The sequence below is a fragment of the Mobula hypostoma genome, chromosome 4, assembly GCF_963921235.1.
Source record: "Mobula hypostoma chromosome 4, sMobHyp1.1, whole genome shotgun sequence".
Lineage (NCBI taxonomy): Eukaryota > Metazoa > Chordata > Chondrichthyes > Myliobatiformes > Myliobatidae > Mobula > Mobula hypostoma.
In genome coordinates, this window is record NC_086100.1 from 75,229,247 (window position 1) to 75,249,546 (window position 20,300).

The 20,300-nt window shown below is 37.3% G+C and overlaps 1 protein-coding gene across 3 annotated transcripts in view; it reads left to right on the forward strand.

Annotated features, from left to right (window-relative positions):
* The window catches only part of LOC134345410 (cohesin subunit SA-1), a 281,646-nt gene that overhangs the window by 205,120 nt on the left and 56,226 nt on the right, over positions 1 to 20,300 (forward strand). For all 3 annotated transcript variants that reach the window (XM_063046029.1, XM_063046032.1, XM_063046030.1), the window contains exons 4-8: positions 129 to 287; positions 2,741 to 2,837; positions 6,361 to 6,437; positions 10,547 to 10,751; positions 16,015 to 16,166. In XM_063046029.1, coding sequence (XP_062902099.1) covers positions 129 to 287; positions 2,741 to 2,837; positions 6,361 to 6,437; positions 10,547 to 10,751; positions 16,015 to 16,166 — 690 coding nt within the window. The remainder of the gene's footprint in view (positions 1 to 128; positions 288 to 2,740; positions 2,838 to 6,360; positions 6,438 to 10,546; positions 10,752 to 16,014; positions 16,167 to 20,300) is intronic.

Below are 20,300 nucleotides of genomic sequence, written 5' to 3' on the forward strand. Positions count from 1 at the left end.
GATTATACCAGTTGTCTTTGAATGTATTTTGTGAAATATGAATAATAATGCTCAGTAAAATTGTTTGTATTGTAAATGTGCCCCAATTGATCTTTTTATTAAAAGAAGCACCTTGTTTTATTTCCTAGACTGCTAAGAAGGCAAGACGTACTCCAGGAGAAAAAAGTCGTCTTAGCACAGGTGGTAGAGCAAATCAGGGAAGAGCTAATGGGCACCATCAGCAAAATGGAGAAGTTGAACCAGTCACGCTATTTGAAGTGGTAAAAATGGGAAAGAGTGCCATGCAGGTAAATAAAAATTGGAGTGTCATGCAATTATTGTAATATGTTACTGTTAACGATTTGTATAATGTATTTACTTTGTAGACTTCTCTGGTTATTGGGCTACAGTATCATATGTAGTTTATCGACCTTTGACCAGATGGTAAAGGCCACATTATGTTATCTACTGAACATTTGGTCACCCTATTGGAAATTAGTGCCTTCTCCCACACACAAATCATTTCCAGAGGTCATATGGCTGTCCTTGTTTATTATCAATTTTGTCACTCTTAAACACACTCCCTCACTCTTCCAAGAAGAAAAGTTAAGCCCTGATATTTGAATTCCTTTTGCTATTTTAAATCAATGTGGGAATGTATAGCGGGTGAATTTGATGGTGGTTTTAGAAACTAAAGACTGTTGAAGACAAAAGCAACATGACACTAAACAAGTTAACAAATAAAAAACATATGCCCTCAGAATTAAATAGAAATCTATCTAATATGTATTTTTAAATAAAGCAAGCCTTTAGTTCTCAGTTTACCTAATTTCAACAACATTTAATTGCTATGTTCTGACAAATTCAAATGAATTTTGGCATTGATTAGTGATGATACTGAATAAAATGAAAATGTAGCAACCTATACTGATATAAAGGCAAGTGAAACATCAGTAGTATGTTCAGACTGCTGTCAACATTACCACAAGCTATTTTATCTTAAGTTCAAGTCATATATTTTAAAATCAATGAAATAAAATAACAGTGCTAAATGAAATTGATTTTCAATTAGCAGATAAATTTTAGTTGATTTTACTTGTTTTTAATGAAATTTTAACCTGTTGTGATACAGCACCAAATTGGATGGGAGAATAAGTCAATTAAAAAAAACTTTTTTTCATGATATGTGTATCTGATTCTTTAAAAATTTATGTTGTTGCTTGGATAGCCATTTAGAAAAGGAATGCTTTATAGTGCTGAGAAGGTTTGTAAATAGAATCATAGAGTCGTATAGCATAGTTGGTCCATATCCCTAAACCTTCCCCATTCACATACTGGTCCAAATGTCTTCCAAATGCAAATGTACCTGCCTTAACCATTTTTTTCTGTAGCTTATTCCATATGTGGACCACCCTCTGGGTGAATAAGTTGTCCCTGAGGTTCCTATTAAATCTCCGTCCTTCCACCTAGAACCTACTTGCTCCAGTTCTTGATTCCTTATCCCTGGGGAAAAAGACTGTAGGCATTCACCCTATCTATGCCCTTCATGGTTTTATGCACCTCTGTCAGACCAGTCTTTATTTTCCTATGCTAATTCGCAGTAGAAAGAATGTAACAAAATTTAAATTTTGTTGAAGTATGTAACGGTATAAGTTTAATTGAAAGTCTGAGACAAAATACAATGGGTAAATTATGTAGTATATTGCTGCAAAATATATCTTAAGCTTTCCTGTCAAAGAATGTACTAAAAAAAAGGATTGTTTTCACAATGCACTTTCAGTGGAACTGTATTTTTTCTTGTTTGGTGAAACTGCACTATTTTTACGTAGATCATTATAAGCAGTCCAGTTAAGGAACACTTACATTTTTTATATTACTTAGATAAATGCAGTCAGAATTTTGGTTTTTAAAATCCAGTTAGAATGTAAAAAACATTTAAAATGTTTAACTCCAGTAAACCTAGTTTCTACATTTATTTTATTAAGGGTTTAATATAAGTTAAACAATGGCTGGATAGTTTGTGTTACAATCTCATTTGGAAGAAGTTTATAGAATTGTTCCACTACACCCACCCAGTCTCAATCTGTCTGAGACCTCCCACCCCTTAGCAATCCAGCTGCAGTGAAAATTTTTTTGCAGAGTCTGCATCACTGCCATGAGCCTGGGAGGCTCCTTATTTTCACTGGTGAGGGACTGGTGGGCAGGCAGAAGACAATCATCTCAGCAAGTGTGGAGCAACCCTGCTGATTGGTGAGTCATGCATTCTGGTCCATGGCTAGTATCAAGGATCCAGAAGAAACAAGTAGTAGTAACTTACTGAATTGCTCCAATGTATTTCCCCACTGTGTGGATTCTCCAATTTTGCATCATGAATGTGCTAACTTTGTATTAGTAAAGTTGTAGTTACATCCTTGCTTGCTATCTTTTAGACAGGGCTGCAGAATTTTAGAAATTGGGTATTATTTGCTTTGCTACTAAATTTAATACACCTGATTTTTGAAATCCTTGGGCAATGAGGTTTGAGTCTTAGTCTAGGAAAATTACAAACAGAGAGATGGGGAAGTCTAAAAGCTAATTATCTTGCCCTGATAACAGTTAGTTGATGACTGAATCGAACATAATTTTTTCCCTGGGCATGGTAATGTGAGGTGTTTTCCAGTGAGTGGTCATGCAGTTGATTATAGGGTGTTAAATGCTGTGAAGGCATAATGTAAGGTTTATTCAATTTAACTAATTTAAAAATAACATTGTTTTTCCATAGTCTGTGGTTGATGACTGGATTGAATCATACAAGCAAGACAGGGATATTGCACTTTTGGACTTAATCAACTTTTTCATCCAGTGTTCAGGATGTAAAGGTAAATCTGAAAGTCTTGAAGTATTCAGTAAAGTGTTGTATGTTAAACATAAGCTGCATCAAGGATCTTCTTTGATTGTTTTTCATTAAACTATGCAACATTTTTACACTGATATTTCATATCAAAAGCTACCTACTTTTTAAGGGAAATACAATTCATGAAAATAGCTAATTAACAACATACAGGACTTAGAATCAAAGAAGCGTGCAACGGCTACCAATGGGTACTCTTCTGTATTAATCCTGTTTTTCAGTATTTGGTCCATAGTGCTCTATGCCTAAGCCATTCATGTGCTCATCTAGACACTTAAATGGTGCCAGTGATCCAACTTCAACTGCCCTCTCAGGCCGTGCATTCTATGTAATTGCCATTCTGTGTGTGAAGTAAGTCTCCTCTCATATCCCCTTTAAATCTCTTTCTTGTTACCTGAAACCTGTGCCTTCTAGTTTTCCCCCTATGTTATGTGGGAAAATTTTCCTGCAGCTCATCCTATTTATGCTCAAAATATTATATACCTCAGCATGTCCCCACTTAACCCCTTCTGATTCATGGAGAAGTTATCTAGGTTCCCCATATTTTATCGTAACTGAACTCAATTCCGGGGAACATCCTGGTGTACTTAGCTGCATCTTCTTCAGTGCCATCGTATCCATCCTACAGCATGATGACGAGAAATGCACATAGTACTACAGCTATGCTCTGACCAAGGTTTTACATATAAAGTAACCTCACTAATTCCGTATTCTGTACCTTAGCTAATGAAGGCCAGCATCCTGTATGCCTTCCTAACTATGTTGTCTGTTCGAGTTGCCACTTACAAATATCAGTGGATTTGCACTCTGAGGTCTTTCTGTTCCTTGGTAATCCCTAAGACACCACTATTCATGATGTAACTTCCAGCCTCAATAATGTTTCCAAGAAGTATTGTCTTATATTTGTCTGAGTTAAAGTCCATCTGCAGTTTTCTTTGTCAACCTATTTCACCAAAGCATTGGTACCTCTTTTTAGCCTAAAACAGCCTTACATGTTATCAATAACTCCACCCATTTTTGTGTAATCCACGGGTTTGCCTACATCCGCAATCAAGTCATTCACATTGTTTTACAAACAGCAAAGGCATTGATACTTATGAAACACCACAATCACAGTATATCAATCACAAAACCAATCCTCTACTGTCACCCTGTGTCTCTTATTGCCAAGCCAGTTTTGGATCCAGTTCATTAATTTACCCAGGATCACATGAGCCCTTACCTTTTGTTCTAGATTCCCATGTGGGACCACGTCTAAATCCATGTCGATCACATCAACTACTAGAAATTCTGCAGATGCTGGAAATCCAAAGCAACACACAAAAAAATACTGGAAGAGATCAACAGGCCAGGCAACACTATGGAAAAGAGTAAACAGTTGACGTTTTGGTCTGAAACCCTTCATCCTGATGAAGGGTCTCGGCCCAAAATGTTAGCTGTTTACTCTTTTCCATAGATGCTGCCTGTCCTGCTGAGTTCCTCCAGCATATTGTGTGTTTTGCAATCACATCAACTGCCCTGTTCTCATCCATAAATTTTGTTATTCCATTAAAGAACTCAGTCAAATTGTTCAGACAGGATCTGCCCTTGACAAAGCCATGTTGGCTGTTTGTGGTTTAGCCTTTCTTTGTAGGTGTTCATTAATCTTCTCCCATAGAACACTTTCCAGTATCTTCTCTACTACTGATGTTGGGCTCAAAAATCTGTAGTTACCAGGCTTTTGTATGTGGGCTTTGTTAAAAAAGCGGACCACTTTTGTTTTGCTCCAGTCGTTTGTTACCTCATTTGCGTTAAGCAAAGATTTAAAAAATAATCTCAACCAGCTCTTTCCTTTCCTCCTGTTAAAGCTGGGTAAATCTCAACTGGTTGTGGGATTTATCGACCTTAAAGTCTTCATCAAGCACTTACTCTTTATTTATGGAGACCTGCACTAGAATTTCTCCTGCCTTTTCACTGAATTCTCCAACTGCAAAGTCAGTTTCCTTGGTACATACCATTATGTATAACTAATGCAACCTGTTCACCTAAAAGGGGAAAGTGAATGTTGTAGGAATTTCAAAGATTCTATTTTATTATCAAAATATACAACTCTTAAATTCTTCAATTCTCTGGGTAGCCATGAAACCAAGAAAGAAAAGAAAGACACGATGATCATCAACCCCCAAATCCTACCTCCCCGCAAAAAAAATGAACAGAAACAGAACCATCAAACCCCAAATCCCTCCTCCCACACAAAAACTGAGCAAAACGGATCGGGCATATTGACTCCCAAATCCCTCCTCCCACACAAAGAGAGCAAAATGGATCAGGCAGATCGACCTCCAAACCCCTCCTCCCGCAAAAAAAAAACAAACAAAATGGATTAGGCACATCGACCCCCCCCCCCCACCACCTCCAAATCCCTCCTCCTGCATAAAAAACGAACAAAACAAATCAGGCATATTGATCCTCAAATTCCTCTTCCCACATAAAAAAAATGAACAATTCCCCTCCCCGCACAAAAAAAACGAGAAAATAAAGGCGAAAAACACCACAATATAAACACTATAAGACTGAGAAAAGCTTTTGTAGTCCGAGTTCACATCCAAAAGGCAGAAAAACCTGGGCAACATTCTCTGCAGCAGCAGACTCATCGTTCTCTGGTAGCATAGCAGAGCGATCAAAAAGACAGGTAGCTGATGCTCACTCTCCACACTCGCCTTGATGCTTCATTTGCCCTTGTCGCTTGAGTCTGCGAACAATGAAAGCTATAATCGGTAAAATGGAGCCAAACGTCAGCTTGTAGCCTGCCTACTACAAGGTTTGCACAAGCTGCCTCTGCCTCCCAGTATCTCAGAGACTGCAGAGCACTGGAACACCCAAACAATCTCCAAACTTCTCGACTCACCCTGATATTTCAGTCACCTTCGTCGCTTTAATCGGTGTACAATGGAAACTATAATAGGAGTAATGGGGTCAGACATTGGCTTGTGCACCATCTTGCAGGCTTCTTGCCACAAGGTTTACTCACACTGCTTCTGCCTCCCGGAATCTTGGAGACTGCAGAGCACTGAAGCACCCAAAAGATCTCCTAACAGCAAAACACAGACTCCAACAGTTCCAGAATCACATCCAAGACGAGAAATGAACTTAAAAGAAGTGAAAAAGGTGGTTCCATGATCTAGCCAGATGTCGTCAATCAAAGAAGCGCTGTACGCAGGCGCCATCTTAACCAGGAGTCCTTTTATTACTATTATTATTAGCACTATTATATTTGGAGCTAGTTCCAGTTGGATATGAAAAAGTTGTTTTGTGCAATTTTTTTTTCATTATTTTGTGATTTAATGCATCTGTTTTGTTATAAAGACCTATTGAAGTTGTGTTTTTAAATCCATTTTAGCTTTACTTGAACTGAACACTTTAGTTTTGGTGGAGTTATACATTGTAGCTTTATGAAACTCATCAGTCGTTATGAAGGTCATTTTGTAATTTTGTGTTTATTTCCTTTACAGGCACTGTCAGAATTGAAATGTTTAGAAATATGCAGAATACAGAAATAATCAGGAAAATGACTGAAGAGTTTGATGAAGTGAGTCCCTGTTACTTCATTGAATAATGCTTAGTATGTATAAATTTGGATGGTCCCAAGATTGAAACCAGAGTTACATCTCTTGATGTTTTTCGGTTTAAAAGCTAAATAGTTACAATAGTTAGTTCATTTTGGATTGTAAAAATTAAAATTCACTTTTAAATGATCACTTATGAAAGAGGCAGAAAGTCTACTTGTATTTTACTTACCAGAATAATGTCAAATGTAGATTCCAAAAATACTAATTCTTTAATCTACAACAATATTGAAAGGACAGTGGATTCTGGTTTGTTGGGCCTTGGGTTATTTGAGCAGCCACTTATTTGGGACAACTCTTAAAGAACAAAAACTAATTAAGAAAATTCCTAGGATTCCTTTCATTTATTTGGGAAAATATGCCACTTAATTGGGGAAGGAGACTATTGCCGAACAGCTTTTAACTAGTGTCTGTTGCACTCACTTGTATGGTCATTAAACACTACATCGTGCCCAGAGTGAACAGTTTTTAAAAAGCATCAGTTGCATGTGTTTGTGTTCAAAAAGCAGTGATTTTTGTCACTAGTGGTTGGCAAGAAATAAGCAGTAAGACAATTCTAAACTGCTTTGCTCACTGCGGTTTCAAGCACTCAGGCTTGGAGATGTCAGGATCGGCCAGGAATGAAAATGAAATAATTTCACTACTTGAACAAGGAAGGAACTACAAGACTTTGAACGTATTGACAATCATCTTGAATGTTACAATGAAAATGTCGATTTGGAGAATGCAATCGTCGATAGCATTGTATGAAGGCAGTCCACTATCTGCACTAGGTGTCTGTGCTGATTTTGCATACACTAGATTAGGGGTCACCAACCCATCGATCGCGATCGACTGGTCGATCTTTGAGATTTTCCCAGTAGATCTTGAAAAAAATCAAAAATAAATACACAAATACTGTTGTAATGTGAGCATTATAAAAATAAGTAATACTAATTAGGATAATGGTAATATAGCAATACTTTTGCTACAAAGCTGTTTGTAAAGAGAAATTGTTTCCGGGTTGCAGGGTTTCAGTTCCATTCTTTCTACCCAGTGCGCATGTGTGTAGCACCCCACCATGAACTGCGTTTGCAGCGTAGAGTGTGCTGCATCAAAGTGACCAATTAAATTAGATACGCAGTGGTCCCCAACCACCGGGCCGCGAAGAATACAGCGGTAGTCGAAATGTACCCAGCACATCTTTAAGAAAAAAAGCCAAAATAAACAAGCTAATTAATTTGGTGCCGCCCAGTATGTAAATGTCGACCCAGATCAGAGGCAATTGCCAATTGCGTCGCCTCTGATCTGGGCCGACATTTACGTGCAGGGCGGCACCTAATTAATTAGCTTGTTTATTTTGGCTTTTTTTTCCCTTAAAGATGAGCTGGGTGCGTTCCGACCACAGCTGTACCGCTGCATTCTTCGCAGCCTGGAGGTTGGGGACCACTGGATAAGAGTACAGACTGTCGCAAACGTCAATATACAGCACTCGCTCGTGATATCCTGATAGCATGGCGGAGGCTCCACGAAAGAAGGCGAAAACTTACAAATTCCATCCAGAATGGGAAGAGGAATTTCTGATTACCTTGGTGAAAGACAAGTGTGTATGTATGTTGTGCCACCAAACACAAGCACTGACTGAAAGAGGAAATCTAGAGCGGCACCACAACACCAACCACCAGAAATTTAAAGACACCTACTCCCCAAAATCTGCAATTCGTGCCAGGAAAGTTGAGGAGCTGAAATCAGGGCTGAAGGCCCAGCAATCGTTTTTAACAAAACATGCTGCTCAAAATAAGGCTGCTATTGAAGCATCATTTTGCGTAAGTCACCTTTTGGCTAAACACAAGAAGCCTTTTACAGATGGCGATTTATTCAAGGAAGCAATGGTCATTACTGCAGAGACTGTTTTAATGACTTTAAAAACAAAAACGTCAGCAGAACTGCAATACATAATATACCACTTGGCCCTGCAACAGTGACAAGGAGGGTAGAGTCATTGTCAGAGGACGTGAATATTTTTCACTACAATTCGATGAATCCCTGGATGTAATGCAAACAGCTCAGCTTGTTGTATTTGTCAGAATGGCTTTCCAGGATTTTACAACAAAGGAGGACTTCCTCACTCTTTTGCAATTAAAGGAAAGAAAGAGAGTGAGGATATTTACAATGAGTTTAAAAAATGTCCGTGAAAATGACAACCCCATTCATAAACTGGTGGCAATTACTACTGATGGGGCCCCAGCAATGCGCAGTGTGCGCGTTGGTTTTATAGCACTAAAAGTCAGTGCCTACTTCGGGTCAACTTATCTTTGTGAAATTGCATTTTCACAGATGAAAAATTATTAAATCTAAGTACAGGAGCTGTCTTACTGACAGACACCTCACAGACTGTTTCAGACTGGCTGTGTAGTTATGAGCCAAATTTCAGGGAACTAGCAATAAGTATTCAGCCCCAGTCATCAAACTGAGTGCAACAGTCAATTTTTATTCATTTATTTTTCATGTTGAAATAAAATTAAATAATGAAACTTAGAGTTAAAGGTGTGAAGTTTTGTAATATTCTTAAAGAAAGATCTGCTAGTTACAGTGTTTTCTTGTTTGAATTAATTTGAAAGTTTGACAGAAGTATTTTGTGTAATTCAAATACTATTAGCCCAAATAAAAAGCCTCAGGTTGGCAGTACAATCTGAGCTGTTTTTTCTCTAAACGATTTAGTAGGTAGATCTTGCCTTCCACTAAGGTCGAGGTAGGGGATTTTGGGCTTAAAAGGAGATGTCAGGATCGGCCAGGAGTGAAAATGAAATAATTTCACTACTTGAACAAGATAGGAACTACAAGACTTTGAACGTATTGACAATCATCTTGAATGTTACAATGAAATGTGGATTTGGAGGATGCAATCGTCAATAGCATTGTATGAAGGCAGTCCATTATCTGCACTAGGTGTCTGTGCTGATTTTGCATACACTAGATGAATGCTTCTGTTGATAACCATTTGGAACTAATACACAGTTTTATAGCACTGTAGTAGTATTGGTTGTGTTCTAATTTTTTTTCCTATATTTCATTTAATTATTACTCAGTTTGTCTTTTTTTAAAACCTTTTTAACTATTTCCATGAAACCGACTAAATGGGGCAGCTGCTTAATTGGGCCAAAATCTACTGGTCCCGATGTGTCCCAATTAATTGGAACCGCGATATACAGTTGCAGGAAAAGGTTTATGAGCCCTTTGTAATTACCTGTTTTTTTTGCATTAATTACTCATAAAATGTGATCTGATCTTCATCTAAGTCACAATAATAGACAAATAAAATCTGTGAAACACACAGACAATTGTACTACTTCTTATCCAATACTGAGTACTCCATTTAAACAATCACAGTCCAGGTTCAAAAAGGTATATGAACCTCTGAGGCAATATCTTCTACAAAGCTATTTGGAGTCAGGATAGCAGTCTGTCACCTGAAGCTTAATAGACATTGGATGATGCAACAAGACAATGATCCAAAACACTAGAGTAAATTAACAACAAAATGGTATAAAAAGAAGAAAATCTGTGTTTTGGATTTATTCAGTATGCTCACAAGAAAATAAATCTCAGGGTTGTATATAGTGATGTATGTGTATTTTGATAATAAACTTACTTTGAACTGTAAATACCATCTGAAATAGATAAGGATGCTGTTCAAGTGTGCCAGAATTGCTATGCACCTGTGAGGCGTGAAACAGTCAACTTTTGTGTTTCTTAATCTTGTGAACTGCACAACTCCACAAGAGAGTTCATCATTACCTTAAAGACAATAAATGCACCTGGCTGCTGTCTCTAAAACAGGAAGGAAAAGCAAGTGGATAATTGACTTTAGATAATAATTAAGTGTCATTTTATCATGTTACTTTTTTTGAGCTCTGAGTATTTTGATGAGTAATGATGTCTTGAACTCTGTTTATTTTTGTATGGTATTTTCCTTCAAATGTGGGTCAGGACAAAAGAAATATTATACGTATAGAAAGTAAAACTCTTTTGCTTATAATTACCATATAATTACCTTTTTAAAGATTATAATCGTGAAAATATTTATTTTCAGGACAGTGGAGATTATCCACTAACAATGCCTGGTCCACAGTGGAAGAAATTTCGCTCAAATTTCTGTGAGTTTATTGGAGTGCTGATCCGGCAGTGTCAGTACAGTATTATTTATGATGAATACATGATGGATACAGTGATTTCTTTGCTAACTGGGCTTTCTGATTCCCAAGTTCGAGCCTTCAGGCACACCAGTACGTTGGCTGGTAAGTTTATAACTTTGTGCAGACAATAACTTATGAAGAATTTTTGTTTGAATGCTAAAGCACATACTATGATGTACAACTGAAACATAGAATCTGAATTACATTTAAATGGCAACATGAATGAATTTGTCAGGCTTTAGTTGGACACATGCAACACGTGTAAAATCATGGTCTTACTCAATTTGCCACAGATTTAGATTTTAACACAAACCCTGTGTTGCTGCATAAGTTGTCCTGCATAACCCTGCATAACGTGTAGCTTTATGCTGATGACCTTTTGCTCTACATTTCTAATGTGGAGTCCTCTCTACCCTCAATACTCTCTTTACTTTCTGAATTTAGTCAGTTCTCAGGATATAAGCTTAACCTTCATAAGAGTGAACTTTTTCCTTTGAATAATTTGGTATCAGTCAACTCTGACCTTCCTTTTAAAATTGTAAGAAATCAATTTACGTATTTGGGTATAACAATTACTAAGAATTATAAATTTCTTTTTAAAGACAACTTTATCACTCTTTTGGAATATCATAGTCATAGTCATACTTATTGATCCCGGGGGAAATTGGTTTTCATTACAGTTGCACCATAAATAATAAATAGTAATAAAACCATAAATAGTTAAATAGTAATATGTAAATTATGCCAGGAAATAAGTCCAGAACCAGCCTATTGGCTCAGGGTGTCCGACCTTCCAAGGGAGGAGTTGTAAAGTTTGATGACCACAGGCAGGAATGACTTCCTATGACACTCTATGTGCATCTCGGTGGAATGAGTCTCTGGCTGAATGTACTCCTGTGCCCAAGCAGTACATTATGTAGTGGATGGGAGACATTGTCCAAGATGGCATGCAACTTGGACGGCATCCTCTTTTCAGACAGCACCGTCAGAGAGTCCAGTTCCATCCCCACAACATCACTGGCCTTACGAATGAGTTTGTTGATTCTGTTGGTGTCTGCTACCCTCAGCCTGCTGCCCCAGCACACAACAGCAAACATGATAGCACTGGACACCACAGACTCGTAGAACATCCTCAGCATCGTCCGGCAGACGTTAAAGGACCTCAAGTCTCCTCAGGAAATAGAGACGGCTCTGACACTTCTTGTAGACAGCCTCAGTGTTCTTTGACCAATATGTTAAGAAGGTACTATCAAATTGGTCTCCCCTTTCTTTATCGCTAATTGGATGTATTAATTCTATTAAAATGAATATTTTCCTAAATTTTTATACTTATTTCAAGCCTACCTTCTTTATTCCTAAATCCTTTTTCAACTCTTTAGATTCGATTATATCTTACTTATGGAAGAATAAAACCCCCCGATTAAACGAAGTTCATCTTCATGGGGGATTAGCCCTACCCAATTTTAGGTTTTACTACTGGGTAGTCAACATATGCTACCTTATGTTTTGGATATACTACATTAATCGTGAAGACTGTCTAGTTTGGGTTTCTTCAGAAGTCAGTTCTGTTAATAAATTTTCTATTATTTCTCTTCTTGGTTGTTCAATTCTTCTATCCTTAAGTAATTTAACTGATAATTTTGTAGTTAAACATACTTTGAGGATTTGGTTACAATTTAGAAAATTCTTTGGGTTATTTGGTTTTTCACTCTCTAGTCCCTTTTTTCCTAATTTTTTTAAAACTTTCTTTGATGTAGTTTTTAAAGAGTGGAATAGACTAGGTATTAAATGTTTTCAGGATCTGTTTGTTGGAGATAGTCTTTTCTCATTTGATCAACTATCTATTAAATATAATCTTCGTAAAGCTCACTTTTTCAGATATTTACAAATTAGAGACTTCTTGCGTTCTGAACTTTATACATTTTTTAAATGTCCAGATAAGAATTTAATTGATACAGTTTTTACTTTGAAACCTTTTCGTAATGGATCTATTTCTAATATTTATAGTATGTTGTTGGCATTGAGAAACATTCCGTTAGACAAAATTAAAAACCTCTGGGAATATGACCTACAGATTTTAACTGATGAGGATACTTGGAATGAAATTTTTGAACTTGTTCACACCTCTTCGTTATGTGCATGTCACTCTTTTACAATTTAATGTAGTTCATAGAGCCTATATGACTAAAGATAAGCTCTCTCGTTTTTACTCAGATTTTTCTCCATACTGTAATAGGTGTAATGTCGAAGAGGCCTCTCTAATTCATATGTTTTGGTCCTGCCTGCGGCTTGATAAATTTTGGAAAGAAGTATTTCAAACTTTCTCAGAGCTTTTTACAGTAACCTTTAAACCCAACCCTCTGACTGCCTTGTTTGGCATTGTTGGATTTTACTCTTAAGCCGAATGATTTGCATACTTTGGCTTTTATTTCTCTTTTAGCCAGAAGAGTTTTGTTGCTTAAGTGGAAAGGTGCCACTCCACCTACTCATGCCCATTGGTTGATTGATGTTATGTCATGTTTAAATCTAGAGAAGACTAGATGTTCTATTTCTATACCTAGACAAGATTTTTTCACACGATCGGGACCTTTTTTGGAACTACTTTCACAATTTTCGATTTGGTCAGCAATGATGATGGCTATTATATGTTTGAATTTACGACTATATGTCAGAGATTTTTTTTCTTTGAACCAAACAGCTGTTTTTTTTCTGTTTTGTTATGGGGTTTTGATTTTGCTTTAGATTAGAATAAGATATACCTTTTCAATATTATGGTTAATTTACTATACATAGTTATGGGGCAATTCAATCTTGTTTCTGTTTCCATAATATCATAATGTATTTTGTATTTGACTATGCAAATAATTAATAAAAATATTGAAAAAGAACACAAACCCCAAGTAAAACAATGTTTATTTATTTAGCATGTGTGATACAGATAAGTTGGCTAATGAGACTAAGCAGGAGGTAGAAGAAATGATCAAATGCTCAGAGAGAATAATGTATTTTGATAACGCTGAAGGAGAACTGGTCATTGGGGAGTTTTAAATAATAGAGTACTTTGCAGAAAAAGTGAACTACTATATGATGAAGGGATTTTTACACAAGGGCAAGGGTTTTAAATTGGATATATTATGGAATGAGAACCCAGTGTAAACAAATACCAATGAAAATCCAAAGCAAATAGTTAAATGCATTGATTTATTCCACGCCCTTGATTTATTATGTTGCTGTACTGTTAAAAAGACATTCTCACCAAATTTTATAACTGAAGTTGAATTTGTCTGAATCTGTGTGAAAGTTGTAGATCAGCAAGGGCAGAAGAAGAGGCTGAAGTAAATATTGGAAAACCAATTAGAAGGAAAGTATGGCATTTGTCTTTACATGATGACAAATTGTCTGAAAAGTTTCCGTTATTGTTGTTAATGTGTATATTCCATTTGGTGATCTGCTTCAGTTTTATAAATATGGTTTCTTCCTCCTACATTCTTTTGGAGTAGGTACTTTGGAAGGGAGGTAGCATTTTTATATTTACTTCTCATTCTTGTAACTGCTAAAATTTTAACACTCAGAGGCTGAATAGTGAATTGAAAATTTTGAAATAATTTGTTTTGGGTGGGCCTAAGTTTGAATTCATTCTGAACACTTGAGGTAATTTTCTTTGTGTTGCACATTTTTCTCAAGCAAACACATGCAGCCTTATTCTGAGTGCATCTGAACCCATAGACTATAGTTTCCTTTAATCCAAGAAAAATTTGATCTCACTTAAGATTTGCTTTGATTTGTTTATACTATCTTCTAGCTTATACAGTAACACAGTAAATCAAGATTATAACTTGAGTCGTTATGCATTTATACTTTTCAGTTGTTTTGCATTTTCAACAGTATTTTTTTCCAGCTTTCCAGTGAATACTTTCTGTTCCTTTCAATTTCTGTCCAGTTAGCTAAGTGGAGTTCTGATTACCAAAATACCCAGTTTATTTCAACTACAAAGTTTTGTACAGATACAGATGAAAATTCATTTATTTATCACAAGTACATTAAAACATAGAGTGAAATGCGTTGTTTGGATGAACAACCAACACAACCTAAGGATGTGCTGGGGGCCACCCGCAAGTGTCACCACACATTTTGGCACCAACATAACATTCCACAATGCTCAGCAGAATAACAGAACACAACAAAACAAAATGCAAAAAGCAACAAAATGACAGCAGCAAAATGAGCCCCTAAACTCCCTCCCACCCGCACACATTCACACGCAGACACCCCTCCAACACAGGACAAGACTCTGGACCCGTCTTCCATGGACTTACAGACAACCGGCCTTCAACTTCCCCGGTGGACTTCAGACTCGTAGTCTCAGTAGGCCATCAGAATTCAAGTTCTGGACTTCTGATTGATCTTCTGTCTTCAGTCTTCGGTACCAAGCTTAGTACTAGGCGATGACATGATTCTGAACTCCAGAGTAACTGACTCATGTACTTGACGGGTTCACCAACCACTGTGCCTCCTACTCACACAGATATCTAATCCTGGGACCCACTGACCTGTTGCAACTCTCTGACTCAGTGGGCCACCAGCCGTCATTGTCATTGGTCCTTGTTCACAGTGCTTGCCAACCCAACAACTATGGATGTCCTTTGTCACACATCCATGTTGCTGGCCTAGACTCCAGATGCTCTTTGTTCCATGTCCACATTGCTGGCCTTTGAGTGTGATGTGGAGGCCTAGACTCTGGGTATCCTTTGTCACTTGTCCATGTCGTTGGCCTTTGAATGCAGAACATAGAGCAAAAGATTGGACTCCAGCCTGAGCTCTAACTCCTCCATATCTCTATGTCTAAACCCTAATCTGAACTCTAACTCTCCCTTCTGTCCCCAAAAACCAACCCTAGGATCTTAAAAAAACGACTAAATCAGAGCCACAATCTCGACAGAGGTGTAGCTCAGTGGCATCTTGACCGGACACTTGTCTAGAAATGGGGAGTTTTGCTGGAACTTTTTCAAAGCAGTTTGATATTTACTTATTGTTAAGGATCAGCTTGTGAAGTCGATCTATGTCAATTTTTTTTATCAGGCTTTGTTTGTTTGCTATTAACTACTTTTTGAACTTCATCAAAGAACTTCAAGGTAAAATTCTCTTGATATCACTTGGTTACACTGTCACAACCAAATTCAGTGTGAGTATTTGCAATTTATGTAGTATTTAAATTATATTAATAAAGATTAACTAACACCAATTTCCTCCAGTATTTTATATGCAGTTTCATAAACTGTGAGGATATAAATATGTTTGAGCTTGGTGATTAGCACAACACAAAAGTTTTAATTTAAAATTAATGATTTTGCTTTTCTCATTGCAGCTATGAAGCTGATGACTGCATTAGTGAATGTAGCCTTAAACTTAAGTATACATCAGGATAATACACAAAGACAGTATGAAGCTGAAAGGAACAAAATGATAGGCAAACGAGCTAATGATAGATTAGAATTACTTCTACAAAAGAGAAAGGAGGTAAGACTTACAATATATTCTATAATTTAAGTGCAAATCAAATGAAAACAGCAGATGTTGGAAATTTACCAATGCTGGAAATTGAAATCAGCTCAGGTTGATTTTTTCCAGCATTTTCTGTTTTTATTTCTGATTTCCTCATCATAGAAGTTATTTTGCATGACTTGCTGTTTTTTTTTCAATGTTTCATTTCTACTATGGTAAATGCTTTACATTTAGAGTATATATAATAATAAATTCTTGTAAGAATATGTAAATACCCAAATGGGAGGAGGAATTGTACATTTCTGTAGTGGTGCTATGCTATGGCTTTAACTATTTGGCTCAATTACAGCATGGAAGATTGCAGTACAAGTTTTTTTTTTAGAAGTACTGGTTATTAACATCTAAAATAATTGAATATAAATTAAAATAATTCCGTATAATATATCACATTATTTTGAACTTTAAGTTAGTGGCTATGTTCTGTCTGTATTTTATTCTCAGCATGCTTTTACCTTTCAAGAGAAAATCTGCAGATGCTGGAAATCAAAGTAATGCACACAAAATGCTGGAGGAATTCAGCAGGCTAGGTAGCATCTATGGAAAAGAATGAACAGTTAGCGTTTTGGGCCAAGACCCTTATTAGACCATTCCAGTGCTGATGAACAGTCTTGGTCTGAAACGATGACCGTTTACTCTTTTCCATAGATGCTGCCTGGTCTGCTGACTTCCTCCAGCATTTCATTTGCTTTCACCTTCACTGTTTTTGAAATACTCACTATGATCAAAGGCTTAATTTTAAAATAAGCAATAAATATTAGCAAGTATATGGCTTATATATGATGTTACGTACCCCGTAACTGGGTTGCCAAACCAGCAGAAATAGATCACTCGGTTGGAGTCTGGAGTACTAGAACTAAGAAAGTTTTATTAAAGAAACAAGCAACACAGTAATCGAAAGGATAATAAATGCAACAGTTCAGCGATGATAAACACACATGTGCACAGAATTAAGATAACAGCATCAATCAAGCTCTATCGTTGTCTAGGGGTAAATGACCAAATTTCAAAGTGACTCAAAGTTCAGTCCAGTTAGTAGTTCAGTTCACAGTAATCGTTGCCATGGCGATGGACAACGTGGGGGAAGAGAGAGATAGAACAGGAACAACTGATCATTCAGAACGGCTTCACTCACAGACTGGCGAGATTGCTCACAAGCAACTTTTGGGCGGGTCCTTGGTGATGTCACCTGAGGTCACCGACTGTGACCCCTCCTCCAGATGCAGTCGATCCTCTGCAGTGAACCCGGCACCCAGGCAAGGGCGGACACACACCGGGTTCCCGCTGATCGTACCTTTCCACCCTGGCCGTTGTCTGATACTTCTCACCCACTCGTGAGAGGCGCACCGCTTCCAGGGTCTCGTTACCTCGGGTGGCGTGTGTGTCCTGCCTTAGCGAACCGGTCCCTTTTTATCCCCCTGCTGGGGTATCGCTTGTCCATCACTTCAAAAAGTTCAAGGTTCAAAGGGGGGAGCCGCTCCAGACAGCTCTCTCTCTCCCACGTCCCTTCATTACACATCTCCAGACGCTGCTCCATTGTTCCTTATCTCTCCTTTCCCTGAGGGCAGGTGGCAGACCACTTGCTGATGTCACTGATGCTAACCCAGGCCAGCAAACATCTTAATTTTATGTGTATTCTCGTCACAATGAAAATATCTAAATGTTGGAAATTATGAATCTCAAAATTCTGAAAATTGTTCTCAACATGTTCATAAACAAGACAATTTTCCATTTCAAGCACATTTATCAGAGGAAGATAAAAAAGCATGTATACAAATGGACCAACCACAGAAGGAGATGATCTGTAAATGGTATAGTCTCTGATAGAAAGCTAGTTGATTGGTTGGTTTTCAAACTGCTAATTAGAAAATGTTGAATAAAAGATCAAGAATGTTTGAAGTGCTAAAAACAAGCAGAAGGCATACAAACAGCATGAGAGAATGCAGAAATAAATGTTACCAGTATAATTGATCTGAGCCAACTCTGTTGCCTGCTTTATTGCATTTTGGAGCATTATTTGAAAACATAGGTGACAATGGAACACTGGAAGAAAACACATTGAAAGGGGAATTGAAGAACTGGGATTCAAGAAGAACAATTATGGTTAATAAACAGACTGAAGGAATGAAATTGTTTGAACAGCAGTCCAAAGATTTGGTGGCTGAATGGAGGACTGATGTACAGTGGCATGCAAAAGTTTAGGCACCCCTAGTCAAAATTTCTGTTACTGTGAATAGATGAACTGATTTCCAAAAGGCATAAAGTTAAAAATGACACACCTCTTTAATATTTTAAGCAAGAAAATTTTTTATTTCCATCTTTTATCGTTTCAAAATAACGAAAAAGGAAAAGGGCCTGAAGCAAAAGTTTGGGCACCTTGCATGGCAGTACTTAGTAACACCCCTTTTGGCAAGTATCACAGCTTGTAAATGCTTTTTGTAGCCAGCTAAGAGTCTTTCAATTCTTGTATGGGGGATTTTCTCCCTTTCTTCCTTGAAAAAGGCTTCTAGTGCTGTGAGATTCTTGGGCCATCTTGCATGCACTGCTCTTTTGAGGTCTATCCACAGATTCTCGATGATGTTTAGGTCAGGGGGCTGTGAGGGCCATGGTAAAACCTTCAGTTTGCGCCTCTTGAGGTAGTCCATTGTGGATTTTGAGGTGTGTTTAGGTTCATTATCCTGTTGTAGAAGCCATCCTCTTTTTTTATCTTCAGCTTTTTTACAGACGTTGTGATGTTTGCTCATTGTGGCCAAAAAGTTCTATTTTAACTTCATCAGTCCACAGGACATGTTTCCAAAATGCATCAGGCTTGTTCAGATGTTCCTTCGAACCTTTTGAATAGAACTTTTTGGCCGCAATGAGCAAAGGTATGTTTGGAGAAAAAAGGGTGCAGAATTTCATGAAAAGAACCCCTTTCCAACTGTTAAGCATGGGGGTGGATCAATCATACTTTGGGCTTGTGTTGCAGCCAGTGGTACGAGGAATATTTACTGGTAGAGGGAAGAATGAATTCCATTAAATACCAGCAAATTCTGGAAGTAAACATCACACCGTCTGTAAAAAAAAGCTAAAGATGAAAAGAGGATGGCTTCTACAACAGGATAATGAACCTAAACACACCTCAAAATCCACAATGGACTTCTCAAGAGGCACAAGCTGAAGGTTTTGCCATAGCCCTCACAGTCCCCTGACCTAAATATCATCGAAAAGCTGTGAAGACTCTTAGCTGGCTACAGAAAGCATTTATCAGCTGTGATACTTGCCAAAGGGGGTGTTACGAAGTATTGCCATGCAAGGTGCCCAAACTTTTGCTTCGGGCCCTTTTCCTTTTTTGTTATTTTGAAACTACAGAAGATGGAAATAAAAAAATTCTCTTGCTTAAAATGTTAAAGAAATGTGTCATTTTTAACTTTATGCCTTTTGGAAATCAGTTCATCTTTTACGCGCTTAGCTATTCACAGTAACAGAAATTTTGACCAGGGGTGCCCAAACTTTTGCATGCCACTGTACATTTTGCAAAAGGTTGCTTTAAACCTTTTCCTGCAATATTTAATTCAATCCCACTGGATTGAAAGAAAGAAGACTTTGGCAAGAGGTAAGGAGATTTGACTTCTTGGCAGTCTCTTAACAGTTGTTTTTTTGATGGCAGATATATTTATAAAGTGATTTGTCACCTTGAATTTCACTCTTTAATTCCCATTGGAGAAGCACAGTGACTGATTACTTAACATCTCATTTATCGGATGTAATATGTTAAGAGGTTGCAAATATTTGGTAATTAGAATTATACTTTCAAGGGTCCACATCATCAGGTATTTCTTTTTAGTGGAGAGATATCTTGCAGCAGAGTAGTGACAGATTTTGTTTAATTCAGCTTCAATGTATCTGAGATGATTTAATTGATCCTGACCTTAGCTGGTGGACATTGAAGGTGAATTCTCAAAACTAGCATTCCTTACCTTCAGCATGATGTTCAACAGTGTAACTATAAACAGTATCTTTCCTTCCACTACAGTGAAGAAATATTATTTTTAAGTTGTGGAACTAATATTTTCATCTCAATGAGCATATGAAAAAAATACAAGATTCAGC